Source organism: Pleurodeles waltl, chromosome 10 (genome assembly GCF_031143425.1).
Source record: "Pleurodeles waltl isolate 20211129_DDA chromosome 10, aPleWal1.hap1.20221129, whole genome shotgun sequence".
Classification (NCBI taxonomy): Eukaryota; Metazoa; Chordata; class Amphibia; order Caudata; family Salamandridae; genus Pleurodeles; species Pleurodeles waltl.
The window spans coordinates 124,131,510-124,153,158 of record NC_090449.1 but is presented as its reverse complement, the minus strand read 5'-3'; the positions used below and the strand labels follow the sequence as shown (position 1 = coordinate 124,153,158).

Here is a 21,649-nt window from a genome sequence, read left to right as displayed (position 1 = left end):
ATGTCTGGGTTTTTTCTTTTTGGGCTTTAGGTGGGATGAGGAGTAGGGTGTTTGAGCCTCTTAGTTTTCTTGTCTGTCCTGTCTAATTGAGTTTAGAGGCGCAGTATGCTGGTTTCCCAGTGTGCAGGGCTTTGTGAGTTAGACAGGCAGTTCTAAAGCAGCAGCAAGCTTTAGTTGCGAGCCACTTTAGTCCTTTCAGGGCAGGGGAGATGTGGTCATATTTTTTAATTCCTGTTACCATTCTAGCTGCTGTATGGAGAGTGGATCTCATGGGTGCAAGATGGACTTTTGCAGTGCCTGTGAGGATGGCGTTCCCGTAGTCTAATCTGGAAAGCACCAGCGCTTGTGTGGCATTTGTTTTAGGCCATCTGGCGGTAGGAATGGTTTGATTTTGTTCAGCAGTTCCAGGCTGGAGAAAGCATTCTTTGCACTATTCTTTATATGATCCTTCATAGTCAAATTGGTGTCCAGAGTGATTCCTATGGATTTGACAGAATCTGTTGGAGTAAGATTGCATTTAAGAGCGTTTATGGATTTTATCCATCCTTGCATCTGGGGGAACTGCTTTGTCTTTGATATGAGAAGAATTTCAGTCTTATCTTGGTTGAGTTTTAGGTGGTTGCAGGATAGCCATAGTTGTACTTCTTTGAGAGTGGAATTTAGTCGGTCTACATCCTCTTTTGAGGAGATTTACATGTAGAGCTGGGTGTCATCTGCATACAGATGCAAGGGGATGTTGGCTCAGTTGAGAATGACGGTAAGGGGATCCATGTAGGTATTGAATAGTGTAGGCGAGAGTACAGAGCCTTGCAGAACACCTCTGGTGATTGAAGTTGTGTGAGAGGTCATGTTGTTTATTTTTATTTGTTGAAGGCGGTTCTGTATAAAAGATGATAACCAGCGTAGGACACTCCTTCCATGCCAATCCTTTCATGGATGGAGTCCAGAAGAAGCTTGTGGTCGACCGTGTCGAAGGCCGCCGATATGTCTAGTAGAATGAGCAAGCAGCATCGGTCAGTATCTAGAGATTTGTGAAGGTCCTCTACTATGTTCAGAATCGCTGTTTCTGTGCTGCATCCTTTTCTAAATCCTGATTGAAGAGGGTCCAGAAGATCGTGTGTTGGTTTAGCTGAGGGAGAACACATCTCTCTAGAGTTTTGGCAAGGAAGGGTAGATTGGAGACTGGTTTGAAGTTGTTGATGTCGTTCAGGTCTGCTCCTGGTTTTTAAAGCATTGGCGTGACTTAACCGAGCTTTAGGCAGTCTGATATCACGCCGGTCTGCAGGGAGCTGTTAATAATCGTAGTCCAGATGGGGGTAAGAGCATGGTTGAGTTTTGCCAGGTAGGCTTGGAGGGGGTCTGCAAGGTGAGAGGATGGTTTGGACGTAGCCAATAGAGCAGAGATGTCCGCCTCAGAGAGTGTGTTGAAGACATTCAAGCTTCTGGGAGTTGCCTTAGGCTCTTGTATAAGATGACATCCGTTGTTTACAATTGGAGAGATAGGTGGTAGGGAGTCTGTGGTCAGAGAGCGGTGATTGTTTTCCTTTCTGGGAGGAAGGTTCTCCGTGGCTCACAGATTGTCCGTTTCCAGGGAGAGCTCAATCTTTGTGATTTTTGTTTTCATTGAAGTTGGCAAAGTTGTCACATCGTTCCTTGGAGGCCTGAGGGTTTATTAGGGGCGGTTTGGATGTTTGTTGTTGATGATATTGAAAAGCTCTTTTGGGCGGTTTTTGGCCCTATCAAGCACATTGTGGAAGAATGTGTTTTTTTCATTCATGATGTGTTTTTTGTAGTTTCTGCGTTCTCTCTGAGTTGCTCAAGGTGCGCTGTGGATGGGTTCGATCTCCAAAGTCTTTCAGCTGCTCTCAGTTGCCTTTGTTCAGTGTTTAGATCTGTATTGAACCAAGCTCTTGAGGGCGTGTTTCTCACCCTTTTCAGTTTCATAGGGGATACTTGGTCCAGTATGGAGGATACTGTTGAGTTGTAGTGGGTGGTGAGTTCAGTTGTTGAGAGGTTACAGGATTCGGGGGGAGAAGTTAACTAATTCCTTCTTCTAGGACTGCTATTGGAATTTGTCTTATGTTTCTTTTCTGTTGGAAAGATTTTTGCGTGCGAGTTGGGTGATGAAATGCTTTGTTGAGATGGCATAAAATAATGTGATGATCTGACCAGTCGACGGGAGGATATTGTCAATCATTAGTGTTTCTTCCTGAGCTATTATAGCATCCAGTGTTGAGCCTTTGTTGTGGGTTTGACCTTTGCAGAGGTCGGAGAGGTCCTAGCTGTGTAAGAGGTCATTTACGGATTGGATTAGAGTATTGTTTTTATCCTTCCCCTGGAGGTTGAGGTCCCAAAGGATGATGTTATTGGTGTGAGAGTGAGCAGTGTTATTAGATCGGCAAGGTGTTCACGAAAGGGGGGGACTGTTGCCAGGTGGGTGGTAGAGCAGGTGACAGATCATACTGGTGTTATCTTTCATCCTTATGGAGGCAGTGAGATATTCAAATGAGCTGTAGTTGAAAGTGTCTTTTACCCCTACGTTGATGTTCTTGTGAATAATAGCGATGCCTCCACCGTGGCGGTTCTTCCTGTCTTTTTTTTATTGAAAATCCCGGCGGGACTAGTGTGTCCATGATCGGCTGTGAATATTCATTTAGCCAAGTTTCTTTGATGAAAGTAATGTCAATGTTGTGGTTCAGGATGGCATCTGCTAGTTCTGTTGCATGTTTGACTGCAGACCTGCAGTTTATGAGCACGCATTTGGCTTGACTTCTGTTCTTAAGGTACTGAGTGACGGGGGTCAAGGGGATATTGATGAGGTGTGCTGGAGGCCTGGTCGAGCTCGATAGTGCGTGGTTTTGACTTAGTCCCGTGATGACATGAATCTTAGATGAGTGGTTAATTTTGGAAAGTTCCTGTTTGTATGATTGGACTAGTTCCTTGGCTCCGCTCTGCAACAATGTTGCACTCGTTCTTTTAGGTCTCTGAGCTTTGAAGTTGAGGGGCAATGGGGACCAGCTGATTGAGGTTTGGCTCTACCAAGGCATAATGTGTTGGTGTCCCTCAGTGTATGATTCAGATCTGGGTTTAGTGATATTGTTGATGCGCTGTATTACCATCTCTAGTTGGTTTTCCAGGCTAATTACTCGCTCAATTATTTTGTCCATGGACGGGTGATTTAATGGGGGAGTATGCATGTTTCACTTCATATTGTACGGGGTATGATGAGTCTGAGTCAGATGGTGTTCATCAAAGGTGGGAGTTAGAGTCGAGGAAACCACTGTAGTGCGGTTAGACATGCTATTCGGATCTCTATTTTTAATGACAAGACTTGTGGGGGGGGAGGGGGGAATCTTGTGGGTCTCTTGGAGCTGAGGACCTTAGTGTATTAGTGGAGGGTAGGTAGAAGGAGATGGGAGCGTGAGCCACTCTGTTGACCTCCTTAGTGGTCTTTGAGGCAGGGGAAGAGGGTGAAGTTTGTGGGGGGGGATGGAGGTCGGGGTATTGGTTAGAAAGAGAGATGGGATTTGTGTAGGAGTTCAGGGCTGAGCGGCCGGTTTGGGATGGGATAGGGAGAGTGTTGGTGAGTGAGTCAACCATATTATGCTAGAGAGTTGTAGTGGTGAGGAACTGTGGATGGCCAGGGCTGCTGGGTTAATTACTGGCAGAGGGTTAGGGCGCTGTGAGTTGTGGTGGCGGGGAGTGGAGTTTGTGGTAGTTCTCGTGATTGCTTCATTCTGGTTGTAAATCTGTGGGGGAGGTCTCTCGGGGAGAGAGTTTTGTGGCTGTGAAATGGCTCTCTAGTGTAGGGAATGGGAATATGGATTCAAAAGAGCGTAGATTGGCATCATTAGCTTGTATCAGGATGGTTCAATTCCTAAAGAAGGTAATTTTGGCATTGCCCTGGAAAGTGGGCGAGTTGGAGATCTTACGTTTGAAACCATACGGGATGTTGGTGGATTCGGAGATGTGAAGATAATTAGTTAGAATTGTACTCCATCTCACAGGGCGTGTAGTGTAGAAAATGAGGTCTGTTCTTTCTAGGCCTTTGGAAGCATTGAAATAAGTGTCAGCGATTAGCAGTTCGGGGTGTTGTTTAATCAGTTTGTTTGAGATTTTTTGCTGCTGTGGGGGAGAGACTGGGGGAAGGGGGATGGAGAAGGAGTTGGGGGCCATGGGTTTTCAAGAGGGTAGATAATGCAGGGCTGGAGGGTTCTGTGGGGGTCAGCATGCGAAGTCTTATTATGTAGAACTTGTACTTTTAACTGAGAGCGGACTGGCGAGTTTCCTAGGTACTCTTTAGAGGGTCTGTTGTAAATTATGGCTGGAGGTCTGTGAGCTTCACTATGCTCTGCTGTGGGGGCAGTATATAGGAGTGGGGTAGGGGGGGTCGTCTCTCCACTAAAGAATGTTAATGTACTTGGAGTTGGAGGGGGTACGCTCATTAAATAATAATAGTGTATTTGGAGAAAGGAGGAGCTTGCAGGGAGTGACAAAGACGGCCGCCAGTCTGGGAGTGAGGAAGAGTTTGTATTCAGGTGAACCTTTTTTACTTTCTATGGTGCTTTTAAGGCTTGTGATCAGGTGGGCCCCCTATTGTTTGGGGTGGGGCTGGAGATACTCTGGTCTTGCTGGCCCTTTTTTTAGTGTTGATACGAGACCCCGAGTTGGGAATATTGAGGACAAAAGAGTGTAAATATATGAACTAAAGATGGCGGATCTGATTCCCTCTTCAGTTCTTTGTAGGCGGAGACACCATGAAGAGGCCAGGACCTCTCCTCTTACAGCCAGCGGCCCGAGCCGAGGTGGAGGGCACACAGAGGCCAGGACATCTCCTCTCTTACAGGGAGCGGCTCAAACCAAGGTGGAGGACACACAGCACTACCCCAAAGCCCATGAGATGCTCCTTGCGACAAGCGGGAGAGAAGGAGGCACAGAGCCTGATCCCGAGGCCTAGGCATTCTTGAGGAAGCCGACCACAGCTCACCATCATACATGATGAGTACAAATGAAAAGTCAGTCATGGTTTTGTTTTACAATTCATATCCATAAAGTTGGCGTTGGATAATAGATAGGTGGATCCTTTTCAAAACAACTGATTAGTCATATAGTGATTCATAGCATTAAATCTTGCTCTTTAGCTGCTTGTGCTGCTGCTGCTGGAGGGGAGTCCAGGATCCATCCTGTCATCGCCAGGAAGAGAAAAAGCAGGGCCACCCCTCTTGGTTTTGGTTTTAATTTCTTAAGCCCTTCCTCTCCCCTCATGAGCTGCAATAACTGGACGGAATTCGCTGCCAAAGGAGCCTTAACCCCAGGGGGGTAACGCTGAAGGCCCTCCAGCATTTCTTCGAAGTGCTGTCCAGCACAATATTTTTCCTGAGTCGTACCTGTTCGAGACTAAAAGAGGCTGGGCTCTTTTGGGGGCAGTTCCTTGAACTGAAGGTAGGGATCAGACTTTTGTTGTCCTTGTTTAAAGTTGAGGATGGGTCAAGGCAAAGGGGAGCCCTGTAGTGGGTTCCCACTCCCGGCCGGAGAGAGGAATATCAGTCCAGGGGGCAACTTCTAATATGAGTACTGGGCAAGATAAGATGAGACCCACATCTTCAGCTCCATCTGTGAAGACGCATCCTACGATTATTGGGAGTGAGTGCAAACTTGTCTTGAAAACAGAGCTCACCAAGAGATTTGCAAAACATATGAAGTAAGGGTTCCCCCCCACTGTCGTGAGTAATGGGCCTATTAATATGGGACCTAACTGCCCAGTCTCAATTATGATTAATGCACCAACCTACACAGGACCTATGATCCAAATCCCTCTGCGAAGGGAATGCAGGACGGAATGCACAGACTTTGTTAGGAAACGGAATCCTCTGAGAATACTGCAATCAGTTAATCTTTCTGATATTGATTGACTGTGCTCATTATCCGCCCCTCTGCATAACAACTCATAACAACTTATCCCTTAACGGGGGTACACCCCAGATAGAATCTCAAGCACACTCCGAATTGACTTCTCCCAGGAGTTTTTCCCTTGCAGAAGATCGAAACACTGCAGATATTTATGAACAATCAAACTCGACTCCTAATTATGAGATATCAACGAGAGAGAACGGTGTTCCTTGGTCTATGAATCCTTTGATTCATTTCCTGTAATGTAGCTGGTATACGTAATAGGATCATTAATGAGGAGTGGGGGCAGTTTATTGATAATTTTAATATTTGTTTATTTCAGGAAACTTGGGCCACTTCAAATGTCTATCGACAGGGGGTTACCTCATTTTGTAATTTCTGTCTCTGGGTGAGCAGGTGGGGGTCTTGTCACCTGGATAAAAATCTCCCAGTTGGGCGATAAGGAAGAAATACATGTTGACTTATTCTATATATTGGCAGTTTCAATTAAGCTAAAGTATGGATCTAGGCTTTTATGTTTCAATATTTACAATAGACCTGGTTCGCAGAGTCACACGTCTAATACCATTAGTGTGCTGAGTGCCTTGGTCTCTGAATTTTCTCCCTCACATTTTGTTATTGTAGCAGGGGATTTTAATGTGTCCATAGAGCCCAACTCCCTCTTCTCCAGGTTAACTCGGGTAGAGGATCTTATATGGGCTTTCCAGTCTTTTCATCGCTAAGGAAGCAACCTAAAACAAGCACCAGGGCCCTCCAAGTCATTGACTTTGGCAATGCACAGTCTTTGGTCAGGGAATGGGCGTTTTCCTTCAGATTCCCCCGCTAATCCAACGTTTTTCAGAGGGTCTTTATAGCAGCTCTATTGATTTCGTTCTTATTGATGTAAGGATTTGGTATGAATTTAAAGATCTTTGGGTGGGAGAGCAATGCAATAGTGATCGCTCCCCTATTCTGGTAGAGTGTCATAGGTGGTTTAGGTGGTTTTCCACAATAAATAAAACCCAGCGAGATTAGGAGGGTATGCTTCCCATAAGTGTCAAACAACAAACGAGCCATGAAATTGGAGACTTTTATAAACTCTAACAAATTAGTGGTTAAACTGCATGATCTAGTCTCCACCAATAAATTATATGCCACACCTTGCATGCGCACACCACACCAGATCATGGCATCCCACATCGAACTCTTTTCTTCTCTAAAGGATTTATTCTTCAGAGTAAGGGAAAATTGCAGCCGAGAGAAGGCAAATGTGAACGGTTTAGCAAAGCATGTAGAATGGCCAAGGGCAGACTCTTGGATGTTATAAGTTCAAAAGATAGAGAAAGGATAATTCTTGCAAGGCGCAAGTATGCTCTCACAATAAAGACTAGCGAGAGTAAATGGGAAGAGATAACCTGGCAGGAATTGCTATTAGCAGCAAATAAAAATAATTCAAAGTAATTTTGGACATTGATTGTCCATTAAGGACAGAATGTAAACCTTAGACCTGACTGCCATATTTCTGCTGATAATTGTTCGCATTATTTTACTGAACTCTACAGACAGGAGATTGCACCTTCTGCGATTACAACGAACGCAGTAAAGATTGTTAGTCCAGGTGCAGACATGCTCACCCCGTTTACTTTAGGAGAGACTGTGACAGCTATCAGAGCCCAAAAATCGGGGGAGGCGCCTGGTTTAGATGGAATTCCATCTGATTTAATTTTTTGGGGACCTTATATAAATAATGTGTTCAAGGCAGTCTTGGCAGGTTGAAATCCCCCCGCTCTTGGAAGGGTGCAATAATTGTTCCAATTTACAAAAAAGGGGCTAGATCAGTCCCAGGGAATTATAGACCTATAAGTATTCTAGATAACTTGCAGAACATCTTTTCCTATCCGATCCTCGGTAGGCTCAAGGATTGGTTAGAGGAAAATGATATCTTATCCCACCTCCAGGCGGGCTTTAGCAAAGGAGCAGTACAGTAGACCAGGTCTTCCGCTTTCTTACAATCAAATGGAAAACTGTTAACCTTGATGCTGGAAGACTTTCTGTTGCTTTTTTGGACCTTAAGTCTGCCTTTGATTTGGTCCCTCGAGGTAAACTATGGGGGATCCAGGGTAGGGCTGAAATTTCAGGCCCTTTGCTAAAGCTGATCCAGGAGTTATATTCTGAAAGTTGCGCCAGAATAATGTTGGGGTATGTGAAATAAATTTATGAGTCTCTTCTTGTAAGAGGCTGAATTTGCACAAGATATAATACAAGGTTTCGGATTATGCTTCAAGATAGCATTTTATTCACTGCAGCAGGCCACTTCCACAGAGTGTCAAAATGAAACTCTTTGGCCAAAGAAACTGACTTTTCCCTCAGCCTTTGATGTCCTTTATTGCAAAAAAACCAAACCACTTTACCACACTATACATGCGAGATAATTTCCAAACACATTCAAGCAAACATTTCCCGTAACACCTTTGAACCACAAGAACAGGATGTTAAATCACAGAGAACATTTCTAGAACACGGGGTGATTAACCCATCTACAAATTTTCGAAAGCAACTCTAGGAAACCAGCATGTTTGCAAGAAAGAAAAAGTGAGCTGGACTGAGACTTACTATTTTGCTCGTAGCACAGAACAAATGGAACTGAAATGTTAGACAAAATGGAGCCCTCACGCCAAGTTAAGAAATCAATTTTTCATAGGAATGAATGGCGAACTGACTGGGGAAATTCCATTACAGAAGGGGGTGAGACAGGGATGTGTGTTGGCTTCCACACTTTATTTTACTCTTTATAAATGCTTGTATCCCCCTATCTTTATGACTGTGAAAATAATGCTCCAAAACTATGTGATGTAAAGACCCCGTGCCTCTTGTTTGCGGATGACACTCTCCTACTTTCACAAACCGCTCTTGGGCTTGATAGACCCCTTGAGAAATTTTCAGGGTTTTGTAGGGAGTTTGGCATACAAATCAGTGCCACTAAGTCCAAATACATGGTGTTTGGTGATCCTAAACGCAGAGTGAAGAAAACTATATCGCTGGATGGCAAAACTTTAGAAAGAGTTTCAGATTTTGATGATCTGGGAATAAGGATGTAGGACTCGCATAAGTGGAAAGCTCAATTGTTAAAATGCACTAGTGTCCCTGAAATAAAAAGCATGGGGTATTCTGAGATTTGGCAGTAGATCTCCCAGTTTCTGTATCACACCAGCAATGGAGATGCACAAAAGCCAAGCTAGAGGAGGAGCCCCTTTATGGCACTGAGCTGTGGGGATGTGGCAAACAAGACTTGAGAGAGCAGAGAACTTTTTTCTTAAGGCCCTGTAAAAAAATCCCCTTGAGTTCCCAGACACTCCCTATTCGAATGGATTTGAATTTATATTTGATTGCAGATATAGCCGCCATGAGGCCACTGCAGTATTAGTTAAGATTATGGTTTACAGATGTTTTAGACCATATAGAATATGGTTAAGAGTGGTGCTAGCTGCCCCGCAAAACGAAAAAATTCCATGGTGCAGATACATGAAAAAGGCCTTCTCCACATTGGGGCTAGGATTGTTTTTGACAGACCCTTTGCATCTACCAAAGAGTGCTGTCCAAACTTTGAAGGACGCAGATTGGACAAATTTGTTAGTCGCACAGTTAGCATCAGTTTCGCCCGCAAGTTTAACTGATAGTTTTTTATTAGCTAAATGTAATTGCAAATTTGAGCCGTATCTTGATATGATTTTAACACCTCATGAACGTGCACTTTATATCAGATTCAGAACCGAATCCCTACCTCTACGGGCTTTTACTTCTAGATAGAAGCAAACTGAATGTCAAATAGATCTTTGCCCTACGGGATGTATGACTAAAGAGAACATTGCCCACGTTTTATTCCACTGTCCGGCGTACACTATGCAGAGGGAACATTGGATTAGGCCTCTCTGCAAGTCCTTTGGTATTGGAGATCGGCATTCGAACCTTAGGATTTGCAGAACTAGTCCACGCGGGACTGTGGCATGCGCGTTGGCAAAATTCTTAGAGGCAATATGGCATATTAGAACTAAATCCTTGACTACCAATGTATAAATCGTAATAAGTAGTTTATAATTGCGCCCTTCCCGCATTCTTAATTTATATATATATTTATTGATTGAATATATATATATATATATATATATATATATATATATATATATATATATATATTGAACAGGAGATTTTAATTGCCAGGGCATAACGTCTTGTGCTTAGAAATGAAATTACAGGCTGGGAATCTCCCCTAATGGGAAATTAATACAATCTTGTCTATATTGATTTTAGTAATATGGGATACAACATGGTGGTTAAGGCCCAAGTTACACTTTTTTTATTTTTTTATGAAGAATTGCATTTGTAAATATGCTTTAATCAATTTCAGCACGTTGAGTGTATATATTGCAATTCTATTTATATTTTAAACTTTTTGAAATGTTTTTTATAAGATTTTAGATTAATTTCTTTTAATTAGTCTCAAGAATCTAATGGTTTTATTCCTTTATAATGTGTCTATATTGAAGATCGTGTGATAAATTTGCTTTAAGGGCACTATTTTGCTGAAATAAAGCTGAATTGAATCTAGTGGTTCATAGCATGAAATCTTGCTCTTTAGATCATAAAGTTTATCCGTTGCTTAGTTGATAAAATGTCTTCGGATCGCTCTCAGTTCCAATTGTTGATTCTTTCTCCCACCATACTACCCTTCCTGTCTCGTTATCTCACCCTTGCTGGTTCCTCTTTAGACACTTTATGCCTCCTATTTATCAATCATTCTCTTCCTCTTTTTTTCATCCTCTTTCTGCTTTTATCTCTTAATCAGGCTTCAAACCTGGTGTATAAGTCCATGAATTATTCCATTAATATAAGTCTTAAAAGCAGACAAACCATACATGTAAAATCATTATCCAAAAATGTAAACTCATTCATTAACAATACAATACAAAATCCAGCTACTAATCACTCATTTCAGACCTCTATCAGGGTTTTTAAAAACGTATAAATCTTAAAACATTGGCAGAGCTGTCCTGTAAACCTGTTGACTCAGATGCTACATTACAACCGGAGTTTAAGTAAATTTTGAGCAATTTTGTGTATAATTTAAAGTCTGATAGGTTAACATTATTTGTTGAATAATTTGAATACCTTTGCCACACTGTTCACATTTCCACATAATCCTTGGGTCTTTTCTCCATTTGACCACTTTTTTCCTACTGTAATACTCCCTTATGTAAATTTGAAAAATCTAATATCTGGATAATCACATTTTTCAATAAATACTCTCATTTTAAACTCTTTGATTTGCTTCCTCAGCTTAACAAGGTTTTGAATTCTCTCATAATGCGCTCTAGGCATTTGCAAGTCTTTCTTGAATTCACACATGCTATTTAATTACATTTTTATTTTTTTAACATTGATGGGAACATCATACAGGTGTATCTTTTACTTTATGAAGCATTTAAAATTATTTTATTTATTTTGTGTACCTCTTTTTCACACTACTATTTTCGACCTAACATCATAGTTGAAGTAGGTGATTCTAGTAACAATGGCTGTAGGACTTCGTGTGTAATTTCCATAAATTATTTGTGTGGATTATCTCGTTTGGTCAAGCATGAGTATTTCTAGAACCATCATGATCATTTTATTTTTATTTAAAGCCTCCCATGTCTCTAGGCCTCAAACCTTTTAGGTGCACACTCGAGAAGCTGTGGGACAAGTAACCCTTCTATAAATTCAGGAAGTTCCCAATTCTGAGATGTACTATTTAGTCAATGGAATCCTGGAAAAGTCAGACAAGTGAGCAAGTTCATCAGTATGACCTTCAATGAAATTTCGTACTGCCCAAATTTCTCCAGCAATCTAATTTGCCATAATTTGTTCTACTTTGCTGTGTTCCACGTTCTACTCTGATTCCCTTTAGTTGCACTGCTGCTTTCTTAAATAGCGTGAAGCATCCCAATACTCTTTCAACCTCCTTTTCTTACTGTCTAAGTTGTCTCGCCACTCCCTGCACCTTCACCTTCTCTCAGTTATTCAGGTACCAACTCTAAACTTAAATGCCCCCACTCGGCAGCCATGGGTGAACAGGAGTCAGATGAAGGACTTAAAGTAGGCTGAGCGTAAGCTTGGGGGTGACTTACCAGAGAGGACACAGATAGTGCCGTGCTAAGGACCCGCCTGTACATGGAGAAGTGAGAACAGAGTATGTAGCAATCAAGAACATAGCACAGAAGCATAGCAGCTGATACCGCAGGGCATCCAACGAGGGAAGGAGCGACAGACAATTTATTTATCTTGATAAAAATAAGTACCAGTCCCCAAAAGTGATTGTCTGGCCCACTGCCACAATTTAATTCACTTTTCCCTAATGATCAGTGTCATCAACACACCTACTTGGTTTATTTGATTTGTATAGTGTCAAACATGTCGTCTTAGATGCCTCATCTGGGTACTTTTGATCAAACAACCAAGCAAATAGCCGTATGGTAGCTAATAGCAAGTGAAAACTAAATAATGACAAAGGATTAAGATTAAAACGACGTTTCAGTGGGTAACTGGATAATATGTTAATTTTGATAGAATGAAATGGTGAGGCTGTCAATAAATTGTTGGTTGTCACTGATGGATTTTGGCCTGGAAAGAGCTGACTAAGCCCTTCTGCATTGCTCAGCTGCTCTGGCCACCCAATTGAGTTTTTACTTTAAAGCTTATATGAGCAAATAGGCTTCAGGCATCTTGTATGCAGTAACACAGGGTGTGTCTTCTGGAAAATCAATTTCCGTGTTTTTTGCTAATAAAAGAATCCATGTTCGACATGTCTGCAGGAATTCTTCTAGGTGTTTGTAACCTGGAACTGATTAAGGCATGGATATCCATGCTTCAAACCATTGCTATCGGATGTTGAAGTACTGTCTATGTACCATGCAACCCTTATATTCCTTTACAGGCCTCAAAACCTCCAGTGCTCATCCAGCCAAAGCCTAATTTCCTTTCCTTAAACACACCTGTATGTCAAAAGGACATAATCTCTTCACTTTCCACCAGCCATTGCAGTTAAATCCCTCTTTCTGTGAACCTCTACGCCAAGATTACACACTTCACTCTGAAAGAAGATCTGCTCTGGTAAAATGTTTGTGTTATCAGATATCTGATAGGCGAAAAAGTAATGTGGACATGACTTGAACTTGTTACACTGAAGGCATAACCTCTGATTAAGCCTCATTATATTACCAAGTAAACTAGATACAATAGTTTCTAATCTGAATTTTGGTTCTGCCTGTCTAAAATTGGCCTTCCAGTAACTACTACACTGAAAGTTTTGTTATGTTATTGTATATGGAAGTTTGCTAATCACCCATGGGGGTATCCAGGAGCTCTGTAGCAGTCCTGGGATCTGACCCAAAAAGCCAGAGCTTCAGCCGCTTGCAGAAGTCGAGAGGGGCGAAGTCTCTGATGTGTTGCGGGAGCTTGTTCTAGGCTTTAGGGGCCTGTTAGGAGAAAGTGAGCCCCCAGCTCTGCTTTTGTGTGTGCATGGGAAGTGTACTAGTAAGAGACCAGCAAAGCAAAGGTGTCTGAAAGGTTTGTGGAAGTGATTACGGCTGTTCAGGTAGTCGGGGGTAGTGTTGTGGAGAGCTTTGTAGGTGTGGGTGATGAGTTTAAAGTGTGCATGCTTGTTATATCAGGAGCCAGTGGAGTTCCCAAAAGTATGGTGTGATGTGGGTACGGTGTGGGAGGATGAGGACTAGTCTGGATGCTACGTTTTGTACGGTCTGCAGTCTTCTTGTGAGCTGGTTGGTAATCCCTGCATACATGATGTTTCCATAGTCTAGTCTGCTGGTGATTAGTGCCTGGATGATTGTTTTTCTGCTGGTATCTGGTATCCCTGTGATGATTTTATCGAGAATCCTTAGTGTGTTGAAGCAGACAGAGACCACTGCACTGATTTGGGTGCTTATGTCCAGTTTGTCTATGATGATTCAGCGTTTTTTCACTTGCGTGAGGATGGGTCCAAGATCTTTGGGTCACCAGGTGGAACCCCAGGACAAGACATTCTTCTCGAAGAGTACCACTTCAGTCTTGTCCGCGTTCAATTTGAGGCAATTGAATTTCATCCAGGAGGCTATTTCTGTCATGCATATGGTGAACTTGTTCCTGGTGTTGGATGTTTTGTCTGAGGGGGACAGTATCCGTTGCATGTCATTGGCGTAAGCGAAGATGTTTGTTTTGAGCTCGTATGCCGTCGGCCAGCCAGGGCATGTAAATGTTGGAAAGTGTTGGGCTGAGCGAGGAGCCCTGCAGAACTCCAAAAATAAGATCTCATGCATCAGTCACTTAGTGGGGCATGTTGATAGCTTAGGTTCTTCCGGTGAGGAAGGGGCAGACCCAGTTGAGGGCGTCTTCCTGGATGCATGCTATGAGGAGTTGTTGGATTAGGATAGGGTGGGAGATTGAGTTGAAGGCTGCTGGTAGGTCTCGAAGGATAAGGGCTACGGTTCCCCCTGTCGAGGATCATCGGAATGTCATCCGTTGCTGCTAGATGGGCAGTTTCCCTGCTGTGGTTAGGTCTGAATCCTGACTAAGATGTTAGGAAGTTGGTGTTTCGTAGAACAGGTACTTGTTAATTGCTTTTTCTCTGACTTTGGCTGGTTGGGGAAGGAGAGATATTGGTTGGTAATTGGTGAGTTTGGTTGGGTCAGCCGAGGCTTTCTCCAGTAGGATGTCAATAGCGGCATGTTTCCATGGTTCTGGGAAACTGGCTGTACAGATGAAAGTGTTGAGGATAGGGATGAGGGCCTCCCAGATATGGACTGCTCCTCTGTTGAACGTGTTGTGGGGGCTGGGGTCCGTCAGGGCCCTGGAGAGAATGGTCTTCATGATTGTTGTGGATTCATCTGCGCTATTGATGTCCCAATTGGTGATTTGTATTGACTTCCTTTGTTACTAGGAGACTTCTAGATGTGGCCATGGGGCCTGGTCGCAGGGAGGGGAGGTGGGGGGTTGATTGACACAGTTACGATTCTGTTGCCAAAGAAGTTTGAGAGGTTGTTGCACGGATCTTTTGATGGGTTGAGGCCTCCGGTGACAGCTGTGGGTGTGCTGAAGTATTACACAATCACAAAGATTTCTTTGCTACTGTTGGAGCTGATGTTTAATTGCCTGATTATTGCCCTCCTCTGAATTTGTAAAGTGAGCTGGTGGTACATCCGCTGAGCAGCTTTGAAGGGGTCTTTTCCCACTTTCCCTTTGCTGCTTCTCCATTTCCGTTCCAGTTGTTTGCTGTGTCGCGTACTAATTTTTAGGGCCTCTGTGTACCAGCTGGCTAGTGTTCTGGTTTTTGCTGTGTGCCTTTTGTTCATGGGCGCCTGAGTGTTGGTGCGGTTGGTGATCCATGTGTTTAAATCCTCTGTCAGATCTTCAAGATAGAAATCTTGGTTAACTGAATGAGGTTAAATAGACAATTTTTCTGAAGTGGCCCGAACAAGGGCCATCCGACTCTGAAAGTGAATGTAAACTGCATGTCAGTTTTTTTTTATGCCATTCCATTAAAAAATAAAATCATAATTTGGCCCAATAAAATTCGTTATTTGGAGCATAAATGCATAGTCATACGTTCATTACCAAAGTACAAAAGTCAAATCCAAAGCTGTGTGCTACAATAGAGCTCCATCTTGATCTTCTGGACCTGGAACATGCTGTAGATCATCACTGATTTAACTATGGGCCTCTGCAAAGAGCTTGCACTCTTTAATGCCTGTATGTATATCTAATGCACATAAAGGAACAACACGGTATAAGCTATACTTGCCGATGCACTCGGTGTAACGTGAAATTTATTTCCAGTGTTGATGGTGGAGAGGGGTCATTATAAACCACTTTGAGTTTATGGCTCTTGTGATTCAGTGCCCCTCCTGCAGTAATATAAATGGTGTAAATAGCAAATCTACACTTTATGCGACAGATATCATTGATAAATGTGTGGGTGTATTCATATATATTTTTTTCACGGAAGAAACACTTTGTTTAACAAAAGTTAGGGTCATTGTTGCTTCTGCGATCCTAGCATTTATAAACAAAGAAATTCACTAAAACACTATGGTTAGATTATGTGTCAAAAATCACTGAAATTAGCCAGTCATAATGAACATTAACCCTCCACAGTGCACTGTTCATGACTCCACATCACAGATGACAAAATTGATGTCACATTTTGCTTCACAGTTCCCATCATAGCAGGCATTATTGGGTACCCGATGTGCTATGTACTAGTATTTTTATGAACTATCACCTCACTCTCTGCCATGCACTAGGTCCAGCCACTGTGCGACCAGCGGCCTGTGTGATAGGTGAGGTCTCCAGTGATGTCAAGTCATGTTATTTGTTATGTTATCTTTGACGCTTCAGAGACTTGGATTGTTTAATTTACTTTTAATTTACCTAACTTTTTTGTAAGATATTTACCATACCATAGGCATACCAGGAAGACTGTTTGGGTTCAAACAGCACGTTTCGGATTTTAAACAATTGTACATGGCATTGGAGGTTTTTAATCACATACTGAATTTTTGCCATGTATCTCCTTATGGCACTAAGAGAAAGCCATGTCGTCCACTTTTCTTGTTGTTGGCTGCCACAAAGTAGAACATTGCAAACATTATAATTTTTTTTTATTTTTTTTAGTTTTGATTACTTTAATTGGACTCTGTATATCTTTTTCCTTATTAACATATCACTTCTCATTTCCAGAACTACTTCCCAAGCAAGCAAGACATACTGCTAGCTCGGAAGGCCACCAAGGGAATTGTGGAGCATGATTTCATTATCAAAAAGATTCCATTCAAGATGGTGGATGTGGGTGGCCAGCGATCCCAGCGTCAGAAGTGGTTCCAGTGCTTCGATGGCATCACTTCCATTCTCTTCATGGTCTCGTCAAGTGAGTACGATCAAGTTCTCATGGAGGACCGGCGAACAAACCGTCTGCTGGAGTCAATGAACATATTTGAGACAATAGTCAACAACAAGCTCTTTTCCAACGTTTCCATTATCCTCTTCCTCAACAAAATGGACCTTCTTGTGGAGAAAGTAAAGACTGTCAGCATCAAGAAGTACTTCTCTGATTTCAAGGGGGATCCCCAGCGAATGGAGGATGTCCAGCGCTACCTGGTGCAATGTTTTGATAGGAAGCGGCGGAATCGCAGCAAACCTCTTTTCCACCACTTCACTACAGCCATAGACACTGAAAACATCCGCTTTGTATTTCACGCTGTGAAAGACACCATTCTCCAAGAGAATCTAAAGGACATTATGTTGCAGTGAAGGGGGTGAATCCTCCCCTCTTGTGTTGCCTTTATTTATTTCAGGGCTATAGGTCAGAGTGATTATTGTCGCTAACACCCTTGGAGTGGGTGAAATAATCTTTCTCACTAGTTCTAGGGTCCATACTATTAGTACAAAGCTCAGGAATGCCGTAAACTAGCCAGTCCAAACAGATGAGCTATGTGTCGAACCGCTTTGGATACTTATAATATTTGGCTACTGAATCGTCTGAACTTGTGAAACTACTGAAAACATTTGGTCCTGTTCGACAATTCCAAAATTCAAAGACAAATTTCCCGTGCAGGACTAAAAGGTTAAAATGGAGTATGAGAAGAGTGAATATGTTGCAAGGCTGTTGGCACCAGCTCGTAAAACAAGCCATGTTGTTCCCATATAAACAATCTGGTGATACTCTGATGGTTGTAACAGCTTTTTCAGACTGGAATATGGCTACGTTGAAGGTACATGGCAAAATGAATTGAGGGTGATGACTTGGAAATAAGGGCGTCTTGGTTGCCCACAATGTTTTTGTTTTGCCATGGGCCTTATGCTACTACTTAATGTTGAATGTCGGTGAGTCTTACACTCAAAGGGCGGGGGTAATTGTCGGAGCTAGTTGATTGATCTGACCAGTTCTCAAGCTTGTACATTTTGCAGGGAATGCTTGGCTGATACAGAACCACATTTAGTTTGCACTACAGGTATAGTTATTGTCACCATTGAAGAATTGGGCAAATAAAAAAATATAACTCTCCACTGAAACTCTCCACTATGATGTGAAAGGTATTTACTGGAATTTGTCACAATATATTTAGATATTAGGCCCTTGAAAAACTAGGATGTAAAGGAGGAGGTGTGTTAAGAAGGATCTTCGTATGTTGATATTTGTTAGAATGTGGAAAGTTTCTTTCTAGAAGAAAAAGCTTTGGATTTTTTTGTATTTGGTTTCTTGGATTTGTTTGGGATGCTGGGAAAAGCCTCGTGATACAGAAGATCTGCTTGCAGAATTTGTATGTGTTCTTTAACTCCGTGTGATCACAAATTCTCTTGGGCAATAGAGAATTCCTTACGTAAATCAGCTTGAAATCTCTGCTCTGCCAGCCCTGTTTCACAGGGATCTAATCCTTTATTAATGCACATGTTTAAAATGCAGAGCATCAAATTTAGCACATGCCCAAGATCAGGTTCTGCTTGTCTGATGTGAAACTGCAAGAGTCTGTGAAGAACACTGATGCGAGCTCTCTGGCTTCTAGCTCAATACGTTTCTGTAGTCTTGCATTGCCAGGTGCCTTACACTGTGTCAAATTGACTAATAAACCGATTGACTACGTGGATATCTAAATGAAGCAACCATATTAAGGTGCTTCAGCAGCTTTCTGGTGGGCCTGATTCTGGCAAACAAGTCAACCATGTGGTACAATTAGTCGCAACCCTGGATACTACGGCACAAATTCCTCTAATATTGTTTTTGACATTGATTAGAAGTCAGTATAATTCTTATGTGCACTTACTTTGTATAACCTGTTTCAGAAAAAGATTACATATAGATGGAACTTGTTCTTGACTGTTCCAGCAAAATGAGGCCACGTGAGCCTGCCAATTGAAGTCTGTGAAATATGAAAACAATATTTCTCCTTTCTGCCATTCAAAATTTAAATAAACACAACTTCCTTAAAAAAATGCCTGCCTGTCGAACTTTGCTCATGCAGTTATGGCTGACGTCAGAATTATAATTGCCTGGTTGTTAGAAACCCTTCTCTGTATTGTTTTGACTTAGCTACTTTCTGGCCATTCGCCACATTTCTCACATGTTGTATGGGTTTGGTTGGTGGTTGTGATCCCAGACCACTGTTCTTTGGTTTACATGTATTCATTACTTTCAGCTTGGTGGGTGTGCAGAACTTCCTCAAATATTGCAGTCAATATTTGGTGCATGATTGGGCGAAATGCTGGACTGTGACAGTAAGGAGGATGTTGTCTGCTTCTTCTAAACAATCTCTGGCAAAGTAAATCTTTGAGTTGCTGCCAACAGGAAGAAACCATTTCTATTTTTAGATTTCATATTCAACACTGGCCAGCGGAGACGGGAATTGGTCCACCCTCTGCGATATGATTTACTTGCTTAGATCAGATGTTGCTTGTTCAGTTATAGTTCCATGAGAGAGGAAGGAAAAAGAGTTTCGTTTTGCAGCTGTGCATGCAGATATTCACAGAGCCACAGAAGCAAACATCTGGCAGATTAAAAAGTGTTATGCATTCCTCATTTCAGCTCCATCACCTTAATTCTCCTTTAGAAGTGCCAGCTTAGTGTGGGATTGAGCTGGTGGAGAAGACAGACCGTTCAGAACCTGATTTCTGGTTCTCTGTCTGGTGAAATGATTTTGTGGAGAAATGTTAAATTAGTTTAACCTTGTGTTTCCAAATCCATTGTTTAAAGTTTTACCAAAACATATTCCAAGTACATTGTAGAACACTAGAAATATTGACTTAAAATTACAACAAGGGTATCATTTGTATCTTTAAATATTTTTACAGTGTAATAATCTGTTATAGATTCACATCCTGCAGAATGTGAAGAGGGGTCACTGAATCTCATTGTGGACCCCAGTGGGGGTAGAGGGGCCCTGAAGGGCTGGTGCTCCCCCACACCACCGGGGCCTGTTATTCCCCTGATCCTGCCGTCTATTGGGTTTGTTTGGACATTACATCTTATTTTTCTCCTAAACGTGAAAACTTGGGTGTTGACAGAAGACACATTTACGATGACTGATGTTAACTAGACATGTATTTTTGGGAGGACGAGGAGAATTCAGGCCCAGTGTACACTCTCCTTCGATCTAGAGCAATAACATTAAGAATATACTGTTCTGAACTGACTAGATCTGCCTCACAGTGGGGTCTGTGTGTAGTCACTGGGAGCATGCACTCCTAAGAGCCAATTGCCTTCACCCACCCGAAGGTGGCTTGCTTCATCATTGGGCTTGCTCCACGGTGGGCTGGCACTGCAATGCCCAAAGGGCCCTCCAGGAGGGCTTTATTCCGGAGATCAGCACTAGTCCAACATGGAGCAAATCCAGTAAAATAACCCCATATGATTTGGCCACCTCCAACGCTACAATTCAGAAAGCAGAAAAACAGAATCTGCAACAAGGGTAAACAAGCTATATTTTCTAGCAGAAATTCCTTTTCCAGTAATATAGCATGTTTATACAACGCTATGATGGGTTTATTTATACAGTCTAGCAGCACTAACCTTATGTAGGTTTTAGTTTAGATGGACAATACTGGACCTCAAAATCTAACTGACCAGCTGACACTCCTTCAACCTAAATTAGGTAATGTGGAATGTAGCTTGAAAGAGGTGTGAGGACCGGCAGTCATCCAGGGGGCCCTCACAACTCTGGCATGGCATATTCGATTTCCTCTACTACCATTAAGTGCAGACACACCCCTGGAACTTTTGCCATTGTGGCATGAAGACTTGCACCCTCGTTTAGTCCTGGTCTGAGGCACCCTGCCTCGGGCACAGTACTATCAGCTAGTTTTGTATAGAAGCTTCTCCACCTCTGTCCTCATCCGGTCTGGAATGTGGCAGGGATGAGATGCATTTTTAGTTATACAGAAGCATGAGTTTTCTTTGGTGATCCCCTAACCTTTGAATAGGATGCTTCTGTAGAATTGCTGGACTCCACTATTTATGTTTGACGACGAAGATGGCAGATGACGCAATCATCAGGATAAGGAAATAACCCTAACCTTTTTCCATGAAATAAGGTCACTATAAAACCATGAACAGTGAGAAGAATCTAAATGGAAGTACTGTGACCTTAAAGTCTTTCCATCTAATTGCAAAAATGTTTTTTATTGATTTTTAGCTCTTATAGATATAGCGTCAAGAGTGGGGACAGGCTGGCAGAGTTGTTTGTAATGGTGAATTATTATGTGGTACCGGTGCAAATAAGGCAAGTTATGTGGTTAGTGATATTAACATTATAGCAGTGCAGTAGGAAAACGTTTGCCATTGGTAGAAGCATTTTTTGCATATTGAGGGGATGAATACAGCTTTACATAATCGTGATTAATCCTGGTGTGTTTGGATTGACAGATATGATTGTGATGCTAAAGAATTGCCAGGATGAACTTGCAGAATGATTGACTTCACCGATAGGTTTCTAATCAGTATATGTTGCACAATTCTGGTGTCATCCTTTAAGCCCCTGTAGCTGGTTTGAACTGTCCTAATGTGTTCATGTTAAGGACTAAGATTGATGATATCCCAATCCCTCTTGGTGTTCCAGGACTTCCCACCACTGCCCCTCCCAACTTGTCTCACTGCTTGGACTGTTGGCTGAATGCACGACACTGGAAGAAACCAAGCCCTGGTGGCTGCTCTTGAAACTACAGTAAAACACTGCTTGCACAA

General features: G+C 42.3%; 1 protein-coding gene across 1 annotated transcript in view; it reads left to right on the top strand.

Annotated features, from left to right (window-relative positions):
• GNA12 (G protein subunit alpha 12) overlaps positions 1-18,906 on the top strand; it is a 203,386-nt gene extending 184,480 nt beyond the window's left edge. The window contains exon 4 of the mRNA XM_069209960.1: positions 16,657-18,906. Coding sequence (XP_069066061.1) covers positions 16,657-17,226 — 570 coding nt within the window. The 3' untranslated portion in view covers positions 17,227-18,906. The remainder of the gene's footprint in view (positions 1-16,656) is intronic.
• Positions 18,907-21,649: the final 2,743 nt, after the last annotated feature.